Source organism: Panthera uncia, assembly GCF_023721935.1.
Source record: "Panthera uncia isolate 11264 chromosome B3 unlocalized genomic scaffold, Puncia_PCG_1.0 HiC_scaffold_1, whole genome shotgun sequence".
Taxonomy (NCBI): domain Eukaryota; kingdom Metazoa; phylum Chordata; class Mammalia; order Carnivora; family Felidae; genus Panthera; species Panthera uncia.
Window position 1 is genome coordinate 24,162,136 of NW_026057582.1, and position 15,430 is coordinate 24,177,565.

Genomic DNA, 15,430 nt, shown 5'->3' on the forward strand with positions numbered 1-15,430 from the left:
GGTCAGGTCTTATAGGCTATGAAGTGTTTTTTGCTCTGCCATTTGGAATAAGAAATTAAGAATAGCCAGCATTTCCTTTAAGCTATTTTTAAGGAATGTCCTGGTAGAATGCAGTTATTGATAGAAGACTCTGGCTTATAGTAGTAATTTTTGAAGGTCTCAAGTACCTGAGAATTGGGTTTTCTTTTATAATCATTAGTTGTTCTTTAGATGTGTATCAAAAATTCCCTAATAAAGCAGCAAAATCTAGAATGCTGTTTATTTGCTAAATTCTCAGTACTTCTTTTTTTCAATAAAGCCTGCCATGTAAGTTTTTATGAAAGTATTTGAAAGGTATAGGTGGGCACAAAAGTAAGTGATACTCTATTTGTCAGGGGCCTACTACATCAGTGTCAGCTTCATAGAGACTTGGGGAGCCCAGTAAAAATTCTGGCCTTTGTAAATTTGGATAATGAATATAAGTGGTATATGTAGAATATATTTTTACTCCCCCCCCCCCCCCCAGAAGAAGTGTTCTGGGTTTTTTGACCATGACACGTGTTCATTACTTAGTCTGTGAATAGAATTGCTGTCAGAAAAGACAAACATTATTAAGTAGGGTGAGGTCAATGAAATCTTCCAGGCCCAGTGAATTTGGAAATTATTTGGTAACCTGACTTAAATTCTGATGAGTTTGTAATCCAAGATAATGGTGCAATAGGCAATTTATATCATCATTAATTTCAAGTCTTAGTGAGTCTCAAAAATAGGGATCACTGATGCATAAGATTTTGTTGGCACAATGTATTTGGATACTGACTTGATTAGAAGATCTCAAATAATTTAAATGCATGAGGTCAAAGGAAAATTATTAACTTATATAGCTGGGGCAGTAATTTGTGTATATATTTTAAGCTTCCTTGGTTTTAAAATCTAAAAGACAAAATCTGTGTCCTAAATTTATAAGTGTGCTGACTTCTGAAATGACTTAATGAGGTTGCTTCTTCTCATTCTCTGCTTTTCTTGATCCTGCTTGTGTTTGAACATTTTAGGTCATTTATAGCAAGTACACTGACCTGGTTCCCAAGGAAGTCATGAATGCAGATGACCCAGACCTGCAAAGACCTGATGAGGAAGCCATTAAAGAGGTAACTGGGCATTGATACATATATAATTATTTTAGATGGCTTTTGACGTCTTTATTAGCTTCCAGACCACTCGTTGCGGTGTTTCTTATTTCAGATAACAGAAAAGACAAGGGTAGCCTTAGAAAAATCTGTATCACAGAAGGTTGCTGCAGCCATGCCAGTCCGAGCAGCTGATAAACTGGCTCCTGCTCAGTATATCCGGTATGATCTTGCCTGGAAGTCTTACTTTCATGTTGGACTAGATTGGGGTTGGGGGTCCTGGTATTCCTTCACTATCCTACTCAGTCACAATTAGACAAGCAATTTTTTGAATAATGACTTAAAGTCTGTTGATTCTGCAGACTCTTGAAAGCAGAATTTTTTAAGATATTTTTGAAGATATTAACTATTATGTTGTTCTTAAAATATATTTTTTGTTTTTAGAAATTAACAGTTACTTACAGCATGTGACCCAAACCACAAATACTATTTTAGTTTCCCATTTATATATAATAAGCATCATATATTTATATAATATTTTCATAATGATATAATATTAGTATATTGGTAATGTCATAATTCATTATATAATAGTTATATAACATGTAATAATAGAATAATAGTAATGTACTAATATCATTTATATAATAATAGGCATCTTTATAATACTTATAAATTGTGAGGGATTTCATTCAACTAAATCTTTGTGTAGAGAGATGATTCACATGTATAGGAAAATTCAGAGCTTATAGGGCTGCTACTATTATTTTTCTCTGTTTTACAACCCATGATTAGTCAGGAACTACTAATTCTAAGTTGCCTGCTGAAATATTATGGGGTGTTTCTTCCTCAAACGCAGACTGACAAAATAGGTACCATTTTCTAGACCTCTTACCTGTGAAATTGAACACCATGCCTTCTGTGGTGGAAAATGGACAAGGATGGATTGTTTGCAAACCAATATGACTCTAGTTCACATTTTGCTTATAACTCATAATTGCTGTTCTCTTACCTCCATTGCTATCTACTCTACCTAAATATTTTGTAATTTTCTATTAATACTTTGTGAAAGGAATTGACAATATAGTCTAACCTAGGATTATAACAGAAGGAAATAACCCATTGAGCTTGAACTAGTTACACCTTTAGTTTCATCTGCATTCTTCAGATACACACCATCTCAACAAGGAGTGGCTTTCAACTCTGGAGCTAAACAGAGAGTTATTCGGATGGTGGAAATGCAGAAAGATCCAATGGAGCCTCCACGGTTCAAGTAAGTAGGTGGCCTGTAAGAATAAACCTCTATTCGGTGTGCCTGGGTGGCTCAGTCAGTTAAGCGTCCGACTTCGGCTCAGGTCATGATCTCACAGTTCGTGGGTTTGAGCCCCGCATTGGGCTCTGTGCTACCAGCTAGGAGCCTGGAGCCTGCTTCGGATTCTGTGTCTCCCTCTCTTTCTGCCCCTCCCCTGCTCATTCATTCTCTCTCTCTCTCTCTCTCTCTCTCTCAAAAATAATAAAGATTTTAAAAAATTTAAAAAAAAAGAATAAACCTCTATTCTTAAAAAAGATACCAGAGGAGAAAAATGTCCCAAATGTCCATCAGTAAGTGAGTGGATAAATAAATTGTGGAACATCTATACATGGAATACTATCAATATTAAAATGGAATAAATAAAAAAGAATAAACTTAATACATGAAATAACATGAATGAAGCTCAGAATAATTATTCTGAGTGAAAGAAGCCAGACAAAAACAAATACATTCTGTATGATTCTATTTTTATAAAACTCCAGAAAATGCAAACTAATCTGAGGTGACAGGAGGTAGATCAGTGCCTATGGTGAAGGAGGGGAGTAGAGAGAGCAGGGGGGAGGAATAAGAAGGATAGGCAAGGAGCATGCAGAAACTTGGAGGTGATGAGTGTGTTCGCCATCTTGATTGTGATGATGGTTTCACAGGTGTATATTTGTGTCAAACTTAAACTGTTCATTTAAATATTTATAGTTAATTGTATGTCAGGTGTACCTGTTATTTAAAAAAACTTACTTAAAAAGAAGAAAAAAAGTGGGGGTGCCTGGCTGGCTCAGTTGGTAGAGCATGTGACTTGATCTTGGTGTTGTGAATTCGAGCCCCATGTTGGATGTGGAGCCTACTAAAAGTATATTACTCTATGAAATGATAATGATACTGTGGAGATGAAGGTGGGTAATGACGATGACAAGGTTGGCTATGTTTAACAGTTGTCGAAGCTCAGTGACTGATATATGATAGATGGGCATATATTATACACTTTTTTTTTTTATATATTTGAAGCTTTATAAAAATGGGAGGGGGAGACTTGAGACATATTAGCTAAAATGGAAAACTGTGTAACACTCTCTGGTTTTGCTTTGATTTTATCCTTCAGGATTAATAAGAAAATTCCCCGAGGACCACCTTCTCCTCCTGCACCTGTCATGCATTCCCCTAGCCGGAAGGTAATCTTTGCTGTAGTCTAACATCTTTTTTTGTATTCATGATCATTAATTTTATAAATAACCTTCCATAGAACAAAGTCTAGGTGCCTATACAGGTACATTTTGCCACACTCACTACTTTTTTAAGTTATCTTTCAAGATCAAATGGGGAGCCACTCAGGGCTATAATTTGTAGGTGGTTCCAGAGTGTGTAAGAGAACGTATGTGAAATGTTAGCTATTAGTTTTCTTGTTGTTAGCCTAACCCCTGCTATTAATGGAATGAACAGTGTCTGCTATTTGACAAGCAGAATATTATCATAGTTATAAGAAGTAAGTGCCTGGGATTAATAAGCCCCTGATAATCTGAGTGGCATTTTTTAGATATGATTTATTATCCAACTAAAAGAACAAGTTTTCATCTCAAAGGAGTCATGTCACTTTAAATATGGAAAAATACTAACCATTTATAATAGTCAAAAATAATGTATAGATTATTTTCCATTTTTTTATATTAAAGTTACTACTAGAATCCATGGTGAAGGAACATAGTATATAGTGCTACCAAACAAATGGAACTTTGGCCTTGGACTACATTCATTCATATTTCAGTGTATATTGAACTATCTTTGAAGAGAAACATTGCGCTTGGGTTTTTAGCTAGACTATAAATCTAAAAATGTCTCTTTTTCTGTTCTTTTGTCAACTCAGATGACTGTGAAGGAACAACAAGAGTGGAAGATTCCTCCTTGTATTTCAAACTGGAAAAATGCAAAGGTAATGAAGTTGTCATAAAATCAGTCTCCTACTTTTAGAACCTACTGGAAAACACTCAGGAAAGATGTTCAGCCTGAAAAAGTTTCATTAAATCCTCACCATCTCACTTAGCTGAATGTTTTCAAAAAGGAACACCCAACTTATGTGACTTTTTTTTTTTTTGTAATGTAATAGAAATATAGTATGCCAGTCACATGAATACTATGTAGATTCTTTTAGTGAATTGTAGGTATCAGAAGCTTATAGAAAAGAAATAGGTAAATTAAAGTGACATATCAATGAATGATAGTCTTCTTTAGAAAACTGGAATTGATATCTAAAATTATTTCTGAAAGAAATCAGTTTAATAATATGACAAAAAAGAGTAATTGTTTGGATATATGCAGTGCTTTAAGTTTCAAACATTTTTTTTCTGTTTATAAGAATGTATGCATAAGCTTTTTAAATCCTGTACATCTCTAAGCACCAAAGCTTGCAGGAGTCATGAAGAATCTGTAAAATAATGTGAAATAAATTCTCTGATCACTATTTCCCCTTTTCCCCCAAATCACGCTTTATAATTCTATTTTTGATGGGTGATGAAGGCCACTTTAATTTGTAGATTAAATAGAACTACTTTTTTAAATTTATTTTTTATTTTTTTATTAAATTTTTTGTGTGTCTTTATTTTGAGAGAGTGCAAGCGAGCGAGTGGGGGAGGGGCAGAGAAAGTGGGAGACACAGAATCTGAAGCAGGCTCCAGGCTCTGAGCTGTCAGCACAGAGCCTGACATGGGCTTAAACTCACAGACTATGAGATTATGACCTGAGCCGAAGTAGGATGCTTAACAGACTGAGCCACCCAGGTGCTCCTAAATTATTTCTTAAAGGAAGTTATGTACTCATCCTAAAACAAAAGGGTGTACTTTGGTGTATTAGGAGTAAAGACCATGGACAAGAGTCAACATTTAGGAATCTAATCATAAATCTGGAAGAATAAAGCTAAGCCTGAAATGCCCATGGTGTTCAAGTATACTCCTTGAGTTACTGAAAATAGGATGCAAAATTTCAGAACACAGAATCTTAATTTGTCAAAATATCTTTTTTCCATTTACTAAAACTTACAGTATTCCAAGAATCTGACAAGTCATTAAAACAGTACAACACATTAAACTACCTATGTATACTCTGATGTTAGTGATTTGTTCCACTTTGTATGATTGGTCTATTACTTGAGGAACAACTGTTTAGCTATTTGATAGTGATTTCCTTTTACCCTAACTCATAATTATTAACATGAGAATCTTTTTGCCCTGATCTTGGGCTCTGGTATCCTACTGTCCAAGTTTAAATTTTAGCTCATCTGTTTATTAACTGTGTGACCTTGGGGACATTACCTAAGCTCCCTACCTCAGCATCATCAGCTGTGAAATGGAAACAACAGTGTTACCAGCCTTACAGAGTCACTGTGAAGGTTAAATAAGACCACAGACATGAAGTGCTTTCAGTTAAGACTTTACATGAAGGTCTCAGTGTGAGCCTCTGCTGCTGTTTCACAGTTGGGAAGAAAGATGTAAGAACAAGAACTTCAGCTCAGTGGTTGTCAAAATGGACATATTTAAATCTAACTTTAAAGAATCTGTTACCACTTTTTTATGACTGGTGATTCCTGCCTGCTTTCGCACAGGGTTATACAATTCCATTAGACAAGCGTCTGGCTGCTGATGGAAGAGGCCTGCAGACAGTTCACATCAATGAGAACTTTGCCAAGCTGGCTGAAGCCCTCTATATTGCTGATCGGAAGGTTGGTCTGTCATAATTAACGGGTGTAATGCTCTTGATCATTTGTAAATCCATTTTTGGTTACCTAAGATACTGTTTGTTCCAGTTTTATTGAGAAATAACTGACTCATCACTGTAAATTTTAAGTCCTACAACATGATGTTTTGATTAACACAAGATACTGCTGTTTTAGGTACAGTACTGGGTACCTAGAGACAGTCACCCGTAGCATGGACGCCAGACATGGCAGGTGCTATTTGCAGCTCTGCGCCTGGTCTCAGCCTTTGTAGACTTGTACATAGACTCCGTTGCTGGCCAGCCAGCCTCCTCCGAACACTCCAGAATGGTGGTTCACTAGGCTCATCTCATTTTTAAAGACATTGTCGACTGCTATTTTTAGGTTTTACAATGTTTTTCTTTCTTTTTTTCTTTTAATAATTTTTTCTATTTTAAATATAGATGTCTCCCAAAAGGTCAGCAAGGAAGGGCAAATAAACATCCTGATGAATTGAATGCTGTAGAAAATGGTAGTCATAATAGCAATTGTCTATTAATATTATGGCATTAATATTATTAATATGTGACCTGGAAGTTCACATACCTCATGGAACATGCTTAAAACATAGATAAGTATACATCCTACATCATAGCAAGCACCTTTCTAAAAAATCATCTCCTGCTAAGGCTTTATCTTGAATTGTCTTGATTGATTTTGAACACATTACCAGTTCCTGCTATGTTACTGATACTGAAAATTGCTTAATTGGAATCTGGTTTAATGTAGTTTTTGGGTTGTTTCTGAGAAAGCATTAGTGAAACAGCGACTTACAAGATTTATTGGGGTCATTATCATTTGAACCATTAAAACATTTTCCAGAGTGAAAAATCTAAGTTTGCAGTGTCTTTTAGGCAAGCTTTATTTTAGTGGACAAGAATTTTTGTTTTAATCGGTAATAACAAATCTGAATTCTTATAACTGCTCTTTGAAGCCAGACTTCAGTCAGGGTTTTGGATGATAGCTGTGACTTACCCTCCAACTGTGTATTATTTAACATCTGACTTTACTAACAGGCTCGTGAAGCTGTAGAAATGCGTGCACAAGTAGAGAGAAAGATGGCTCAGAAAGAAAAGGAGAAACATGAAGAGAAACTTAGAGAAATGGCCCAGAAAGCCAGGGAGAGAAGAGCTGGGATCAAAACCCATGTGGAAAAAGGTATGACATTCTCTTTACTGAGTTGAATTTACATTGTGAACATTTAGAGACTCGCCATTGTTCTTACTGCATAGAAAACTAGTACACACCTATAAAAATGTAGACATTTCAGAAATAATATAGAAATGAAACAATAACTTCTGCTTTACTGAGCTGTAGCAGTAGAAAATAAAGAATATATATTTGAAGATGGGCCTTCAATGTAGTATGAGACTACATTGGAATTTTTTTTTTTAATGTTTATCTTTGAGAGAGAAAGAGCATGAGCTGGGGAGGGCAGAGGGAGGTAGACACAGAATCCGAAACAGGCTCCAGGCCCTGAGCTGTCAGCACAGAGCCCGACGCAGGGCTCAAACTCACGAACTGTGAGATCATGATCTGAGCTGAAGTTGGATGCTAAACCAGCTGAGCCACCCAGGCACCCTTGGACTTTTTTTTTTTTTTAAGTTTGTTTATTTATTTTGAGACAGAGCGTGCGCGTGCACACAAGTGGAGGAGGGGCAGAGAGCAAGACAGGGAGACAACCCCAAGCAGGCTCTGCAGAACTTGATGCGGGGCTGGAACCCACAAACCGTGAGATCATGACCTGAGCTGAAGTTGGACACGTAGCCAACTGAGCCACCCAGGTGTTCCTACACTGGACATTTTTAAATTAAATTAAAAATCATTTAAAACTGCATATTATGGAGTGGTCAGGTCATGATCCCAGGGTGATGGGATTGAGCCCCATGTCAGGCCCTGTGCTGAGTGTGGAGCCTGCTTAAGATTTCCTCTTTCAGGGCATCTGGGTAGTTCAGTTGGTTGAGCCTCTGATTCTTGATTTCTGCTCAGGTCATGATTTCACCGTTCATGAGATCGAGCCCTACATTGGGCACCATAATGACAGCATGGAGCCTGCTTGGGATTCTCTCTCTCCTTCTCTCTGCTCCTCCCCCAGTTCACACATCCGTGCTTTTTCTCTCTCTCTAAATAAGTAAATATTTTAAAAAAGAAAGTTTCTAAAGGCACCTTGGTGGCTCAGTTAAATGTCTGACTTCAGCTCTTCAGCTCAGGTCATGATCTCATGATTCATGAGTTCGAGCCCCACATCGGGCTCTGTGCTGACAGCTCAGAGCCTGGAGCCTGCTTCAGATTCTGTGTCTCCCTCTCTCTTTGCCCCTTCCCCATTTGTGCTCTGTCTCTCTTTCAAAAATAAACATTAAAAATTTTTGAAAAAATGAAATAATGAGGGGGTAGCTCAGTCGGTTAAGTGTCAGACTTCAGCTCAGGTCATGATCTCACAGTTCATGGGTTTGAGCATCACATTAGGCTCTGCACTGACAGCTCGGAGCCTGGAGACTGCTTCAGGTTCTATGTCTCCCTCTCTCTTTGCCCCTTCCCCACTTGTGCTCTGTCTCTCGAAGGTGAATAAATATTAAAAAAAATTTTTTTTTCAAATAATCAATCCTAGACTAGTACAATTATTCATTCCTTCAATACATATTGAGCATCTACTATATGCAGGGTTCTCTTCTAGACACAAGGTTTTCAGTTAAATTGAGGGTATAGCAGTGAATGTAAACAGACCAAAAAAGTTACTTATCATTACTAGATGATTAATAACAATAGCATAATAATAATCTCTATGGAGAAAAATAAAACAGGCAAGGAGGATAAAAGTACCAGAAGGAAAGGATAGTCAGAATAGACCTGACTTCTTAGATGGTAACATTAGCACAAAAACTTGAAGGAAGTAGGGAAGTGAGTCTTACTCTGCGGAAAAGCATCCCAGACAGAAGGAATAGCAAGTGCAAAGGCCCTGATTTGGGAGTATACTGGGTGTGTTAAAGAAAAGCAGGGAGGCCGGTGTAGCTGGACTGGAGCACGCTGAGTAGTAGATAAGGTGTCAGAGTAGTTAATGTAAATACGAAGACTAATGGCCAGATCATGGGTGGCCTTTTAGCCATTTTAAGGACATGGCTTTTACTTCAAATAACAAGGGAAGCATTTGAAGGGTTTGAGCAAAGCAGCACAATATGCCATATATGAGCAGGCTGTGGAATGGGCATGTGGAGGAGCAGGGAAACCATTTGGAGGGCTGTTGCAGTAATCCAGATGAGAGATTACGAGAGGTAGGGAAAACATGGTCGGATACAGATGTGTTTTGAAGGGAGAGCCGTTAAAATTTGCTTATGTGTTACATAGAGGTATGAGAGAAGAAGAGTCAGGGATTATTTCCAGAACTTCATGAGCAGTTGGGAGGGATTGAGTTTCCATTTACTAATATTGGGAAGACTGCAGGGGAAGAGGTTTGAGAGGGAACGATTAGGAGTTTAGTTGTAGACATGTTAAGTTTAAGATAGAGGTGTCAGGCAGGCAGTTGGATATAGGAGTCCAGAGTTCAGCTGTAGAGAAAGAACCAGGATTATAAGTAGTGATCTGTACCCTTGAATCATATATGAATGACTTAATAAGGCAAGTTATAAAAACCTGCTTGTTGTACATATACTTAGCCACTGAAGGTAATTAGAAGATTTTCCCTGTATCTAAGTTCTCTACACTGGTGAGGATAAGAAGGCACAGAAAGATTTTTGAAGAATTAGTTAAAATTTTGACAAATGTGTTGCCAGATACTAATAACTAATGTTTATTGAGTGCTTATTATGGCGGACACTACTCTGAGCACTTTACATGTACTGCCTTATACACTCCCTCCAGCGACCCCATGCAGTGGTTGTAGGACTGTCACTGTTTTACAGAGGAGACTAAAGCTCAGAGTGGTAGAGTAACCTGCACAGGGTCATATTGCTAACCTGTCGTAGGAACAGGATGTGAATCCAGACAGGCTGGCTCCACCAAAGCACATGCTCACACTGTGTCCCTTCAGACTGGAGAGAGAAGAGAAGGTGAAGATAGACATGAACACCATAGGTAGAGATCAAGACGCAGCCAGCTGCGGTGGATCACAAGCAAGATTCTTTATTCAGCCAGTCTTTGAAAATACAAGGGTACATTTACACATAATTTTTTTTCCTGAAATTTTAATATGACAATTTTAATTTTTTATTTTTTATTTTTTTAGAGAGCGAGCAGGGGAGAGGTGCAGAGGCAGGGTAGAGAGAGAATCTTAAGCAGTCTCTGTGCTCAAGGGGAGCCCAACGTGGGGCTCAGACCCATGACCCTCGGGTCATGACCTGAGCTGAAATCAAGGGTCAGTCGGTAAAGCATTCAACTCTTGGTTTCAGCTCAGGTCATGATCTCGAATTTTGTGGGTTCAAGCCCCACATCAGGCTCTGTGCTGGCAATGTGGAGCCTGCCTGGGATTCTGTCTCTGCCCCTTTCACGTGATCATGTGCACACACGCGCTCTCTCTCTCCCTCAAAATAAGTACATAAACTTAAAAAAAACACACACACACAGAAAAGTTGAAAGAATTATACAATGAACAACCATATCTCCACCACCTAGATTCTACAGTTAACTTTTTTTTTTCACAATTAACATTGCTAAATTTGCTTTATTACCTGTCTACCCATCTGTATCCATCCATCAATTCACCTTACAACTTTGATGCATTTCAAGTTAAGTTAAAGACATCATCAGTATACTTTACCTGTAAGCACTGCAGCTGCATGCATAATTATGGAATTCACATTCAAAAATTAAACTGGGGCGCCTGGGTGGCTCAATCAATTAGGCAGCCGACTCTTGATTTCAGCTCAGGTCATGATCTCACATTCGGGAATCGAGCCCCAAGTCAGGCTCTGCGCTGAGCATGGAGCCTGCCTGAGATTGTCTCTCACCCTCTCTCTCTGCCCCCCCCCCCCGCAAATAAGTAAATAAACTTTAAAAAATTAGATCAATACTGTTGGATTTAAATTAATTGCAAGTAAGTTAAAAGGGTTGAATGTGACTATAAAGAAATTCATGGAATGTTCTGTCATAGGTTAAAGAATATTCTCTGGTTCCAGATATTAATGGGTAACATAGTGGTGAAGTAATTTTCAACTCTGTCCACACAGAGGATGGGGAGGCACGTGAGAGGGATGAAATCCGGCATGATAGGCGAAAAGAGAGACAGCACGACCGGAATCTTTCCAGGGCAGCTCCTGATAAGAGGTAGGTGCTATTTGAGATAAATACGAATTATGAGGAGTGGCTTTTCTGAACCTTTTAGAGAGAAGGTTTAGTCCACTGGGCCCAATTTTGCTTCTCTGCCTTTCCTTTTTAGTTTGATAACTTACTAGATCAGCACCATTTTCTCACACCAAACTATTTACTTTTTCTTAGAAGAAGAATTGACTGTCCCTGGAAGTAATCCTTTCTTATCACCCTGTAGATGTATAGAATAAGCTAGAATTGCGAATGACAGAGGGATATAGAAAAGGGAGTTCAGATCATGTTTGTGAAGGTAGTAGATAGGACTGTTCTGGTCTGTTCTTTTCCTATTTTAAATGGTGAGACCAACATTATGTGCCTGTTCCTCCAGGCAGAGAATAAGCGTCTGTACTTTTTAAAAAATTATTATTTTTTTAATGTTTATTTTGAGAGAGAGAGCGCGCACATGCGTGGGTTGGGGAGGGGGCGGGGGGGTGGGGGGAGAGAATCCCAACCAGTCTCCTTGCTGTCAGCACAGAGCTTGATGTGAGGCTCAGTCTCATGAACCGTGAGATCATGACCGAAGCCTAAGTCACAGTCGGATGCTCAACGAACTGAGGCACCCAGGCGCCCCAAAGCTTCTGTGCTTTCATTGAGATACTCCTACATGCAGAGGACTGTCCCGAGTACGGTGGCAGATAAGAGCAGATTTTGAGAAGTGAAAATCAGCCTCTTCTCATGAGCAGTTCTATTAAAATTCAAAGACAGAGCTACCATGTAAAATTACTTGGGAAAATGGACCAGAGCACTGTTAATAAGTACAGACCTGCGTGAAACAAACAAAATATTTGCATGGGGACTTGGACTAAAGTAGGGATTGGTAAAGTTTATGGTTCACCAAAGGCTGAGGCCTGAATTCTGAGTGAGAGTTAAATACAACTATGAAACATTGTCTTTCCATATGAGCAGTTTTCCACACTCTCATCATTTTGTGAGCTATTGATAAATCCATTTTTTTTTTCAAGTCATGTACTAAACATGAAAAAGAAGATTCCTGCTGGTGGTGGTCTTTGTTATTTAATGGCATAGCTCATCTCCCTGGGTAAGTGAAGCCCTGGAGAAGCAGAAAATCTGAATTTCAAATTGTGGATAATAGCGGTGTAGAAGAGAGTGGAATGAAATGTGAAAGTGCACAATTAATGATACTCTTGCTCTGAAATTCCTAAGCTGTAAAAAATTAAAATGGCTCTGTAGATAAATTGGGCCCTTAAAAACAGTAAAGTGGTTATGAGAATTGATAATGTAGAAAGACTGTAAACTTACGACTGGGTGAAAATTAGGTTGTCTATAGAAATCATTTTAAGACTTGAGTTTCAGGCCACCTGGGTGGCTCAGTTGGTTAAGCAACCAACTTCGGCTCAGGTCATGATCTCATGGTTCATGAGTTCAAGCCCAGCTTCGGTCTCTGTGCTGATAGCTCAGAGCCTAGAGCCTGCTTTGAATTCTGTGTCTCCTTCTCTCTGCCCTTCCCCGGCTTCCACTGTCTCTCTCTCTCTCTCTCAAAAAAAGTAGCACTCTGTCTCTCAAAAAAAATAGATTGACAGACCTGAGTTTCTGGTAAAATAAGTGATGACAGTTACCAGGGTTTCATTATGATATAGATTGCATACATACTGAAACAGCAGGGGAATTAAGATAATCTGAATATTGAAAATCATACTGAGTAATCCAGTCATTGATATGTTTTTCTCAAAATTCTTATAGGATAAAATTACTAAATGTGGTTCAGGTGAAGAACTGATTCTGGCTTACTGACAGTGATTCATATGATACATCTAATTTGCATCCAGTGCCCCCCCCCCCCCCCCAGTCCAACCCTCACATAATAGCAAATATAGACTAGCAATTTTCTATCTCAGCATGCTCTGTTAGGTGATTTCTTTTCTTTTTCTTCCTTTTTTTTTTTTGTAAGGTGATTTCTTGTATTAAACATTTCATGTCTAGAGTGAGTCTCTTGACAGTTCTTTTCATTGAACAGAAAGGCCTGATTGTAAAACCCCACCTCTTCTAATAATCACATCTCTGAAGTGCTGTAAGGACTGCCAGCCCAATTATGCATTATCAGGGAATATATGTTCACAAGATCTGAACAGGATATATTCATTAACTTTGCTTCTGAGATTGGTTAGGTTGAAATTGAAATTCAGCTTGTCTGTGAAGAGTTTTCAGTTAGCAACATTATATTTCAAAACAGGTCAAAACTGCAGAGAAATGAAAATCGAGATATCAGCGAAGTCATTGCTCTTGGTGTACCCAATCCTCGGACGTCCAATGAAGTTCAGTATGACCAAAGGCTCTTCAACCAGTCCAAGGTACAAGGAATTTAGAAATAGCATGTCTTAAGTGTTGATATGAATACAGTCCTCAGGGAAAAGAAAATTAACGTATCTTAGATTTGGATCAATCTAAGTAAGGTATGCTGGCATAATGAGAGAAAAATATTACAAGTTATGTGTCATAACTTAGCTGCTTTATCTTATTTGATCTTTGATGCAAGTAAGATGAAACAACTCTGATTTTGCCCTCTTACAGTTGGCTAAGATTTAAGACACTAGTAGAAAATGAAAGAAATTAGGTGATTTAAAAAAAACCTAATATATTGGTCTTTTATTTCTAAAATAGACCCAGTGTCCTACAAAACTATCTCTTTTGGTTCTTTTGTTGATCTTTGAAAAAAACAAAAACAACTTTTTAATGCTATAGAATCACATAAACTTGAGATCTTTAAAAGATGAAGCTAAAAAACTAAATTTAAGTGCTAAACTAGCTATCAGGAAATCTGATTCCTAGAAGCTATTGTTATTAACTAGCTAGGACACATTAGGACTGAAGAAGTATCTTTATGTTTTAGTCTACCCAACATTGATTATTTACAGGCATAAGACCTTTAGATCAAAGATAGATGTGCTTTGCCCTCAAGGAACCTTCAAGTCTACTGGAAAATACATATATGTATATAAATAAGGACAAGGCAGGCTGTAATAAAAATACAGACCTAGAAGTGAAGTTCTACTGGGATATGGAACAGAAAAGTTTATTGACTCCGAGGCTTCAGAGAGATTTGAAGGTAGCATTTGAGTTAAGTTCTTTTAGTTTAATAACTTATTAGGTACTTTTTTACATTCCTGGCATTGTTCTTTTACTTGTATTATTTCAATCCTTTAAAAAACCCTATGACTTCATACTATTTGTTACAACCTCTGTATGTTTGAGACACATACAGGTTTAGCTAGAAACTGATAGAAGATTAAAACATGGGCTTGTCATGATTTCAAAGTTTGTGTTCTTAAACACTATGCTGTGGTAATTTACCAGGCTGAGCAAAGGGGTTAGGCATGAAAGTTTCATGTAAGTAAATATTTATGACTGTCACCTCTTACAAGCTTAAGCTTAAATTATTTCAAAGTTGTAATAAAAATTTTCCTAAAAAAGGACATCCCGTAGTAAGGAACCATTCAAATATATGAAGCAAGTTCCTTGTTGTCTTAGGATTTTCATTAAGAGCCTTATTGTCTCTTGCTATAATAGTGATTGTTCTTGGAGTGCCTGGGTGACTCAGTTGAGCATCTTGATTTCAGCTCAGGTTACGATCCTAGGGTCATGGGAGCCTGCTTAAGATTCTTGCTCTCGCCCTCTGCCCCCTCCCCAGCACATGTTCTCTCTCTCTTAGATAGATAGATAGATAGATAGATAGATAGATACAGACAGGCAGGCAGGCAGGCAGGCAGGCAGTGATGTTCTCAGGGAGTTAAGGGCTGTGACATTTATTCTAAACAATTTTTTTTACGTTTATTTATTTTTGAGAGAGAGAGTGAAAATGGGAGAGGGGCAGAGAGACAGGGAGACACAGAATCCAAACAGGCTCCAGGCTCCAAGCTGTCAGCACAGAGCCCAATGTGGGGCTTGAACCCACAAACCGCAAGATCATGACCTGAGCCAAAGTTGGACACTTAAGCAACTGAGCCACCCAGGTGCCCCTAT

General features: G+C 38.1%; 1 protein-coding gene across 1 annotated transcript in view; it reads left to right on the forward strand.

The window, feature by feature from the left end:
* SNW1 (SNW domain containing 1) overlaps positions 1 to 15,430 on the forward strand; it is a 32,590-nt gene that overhangs the window by 15,850 nt on the left and 1,310 nt on the right. Inside the window, exons 4-12 of the mRNA XM_049612409.1 lie at positions 1,032 to 1,127; positions 1,222 to 1,328; positions 2,275 to 2,379; positions 3,515 to 3,584; positions 4,274 to 4,339; positions 6,005 to 6,121; positions 7,171 to 7,312; positions 11,314 to 11,410; positions 13,644 to 13,761. Of these exons, the coding sequence (XP_049468366.1) occupies positions 1,032 to 1,127; positions 1,222 to 1,328; positions 2,275 to 2,379; positions 3,515 to 3,584; positions 4,274 to 4,339; positions 6,005 to 6,121; positions 7,171 to 7,312; positions 11,314 to 11,410; positions 13,644 to 13,761 (918 nt within the window). The remainder of the gene's footprint in view (positions 1 to 1,031; positions 1,128 to 1,221; positions 1,329 to 2,274; positions 2,380 to 3,514; positions 3,585 to 4,273; positions 4,340 to 6,004; positions 6,122 to 7,170; positions 7,313 to 11,313; positions 11,411 to 13,643; positions 13,762 to 15,430) is intronic.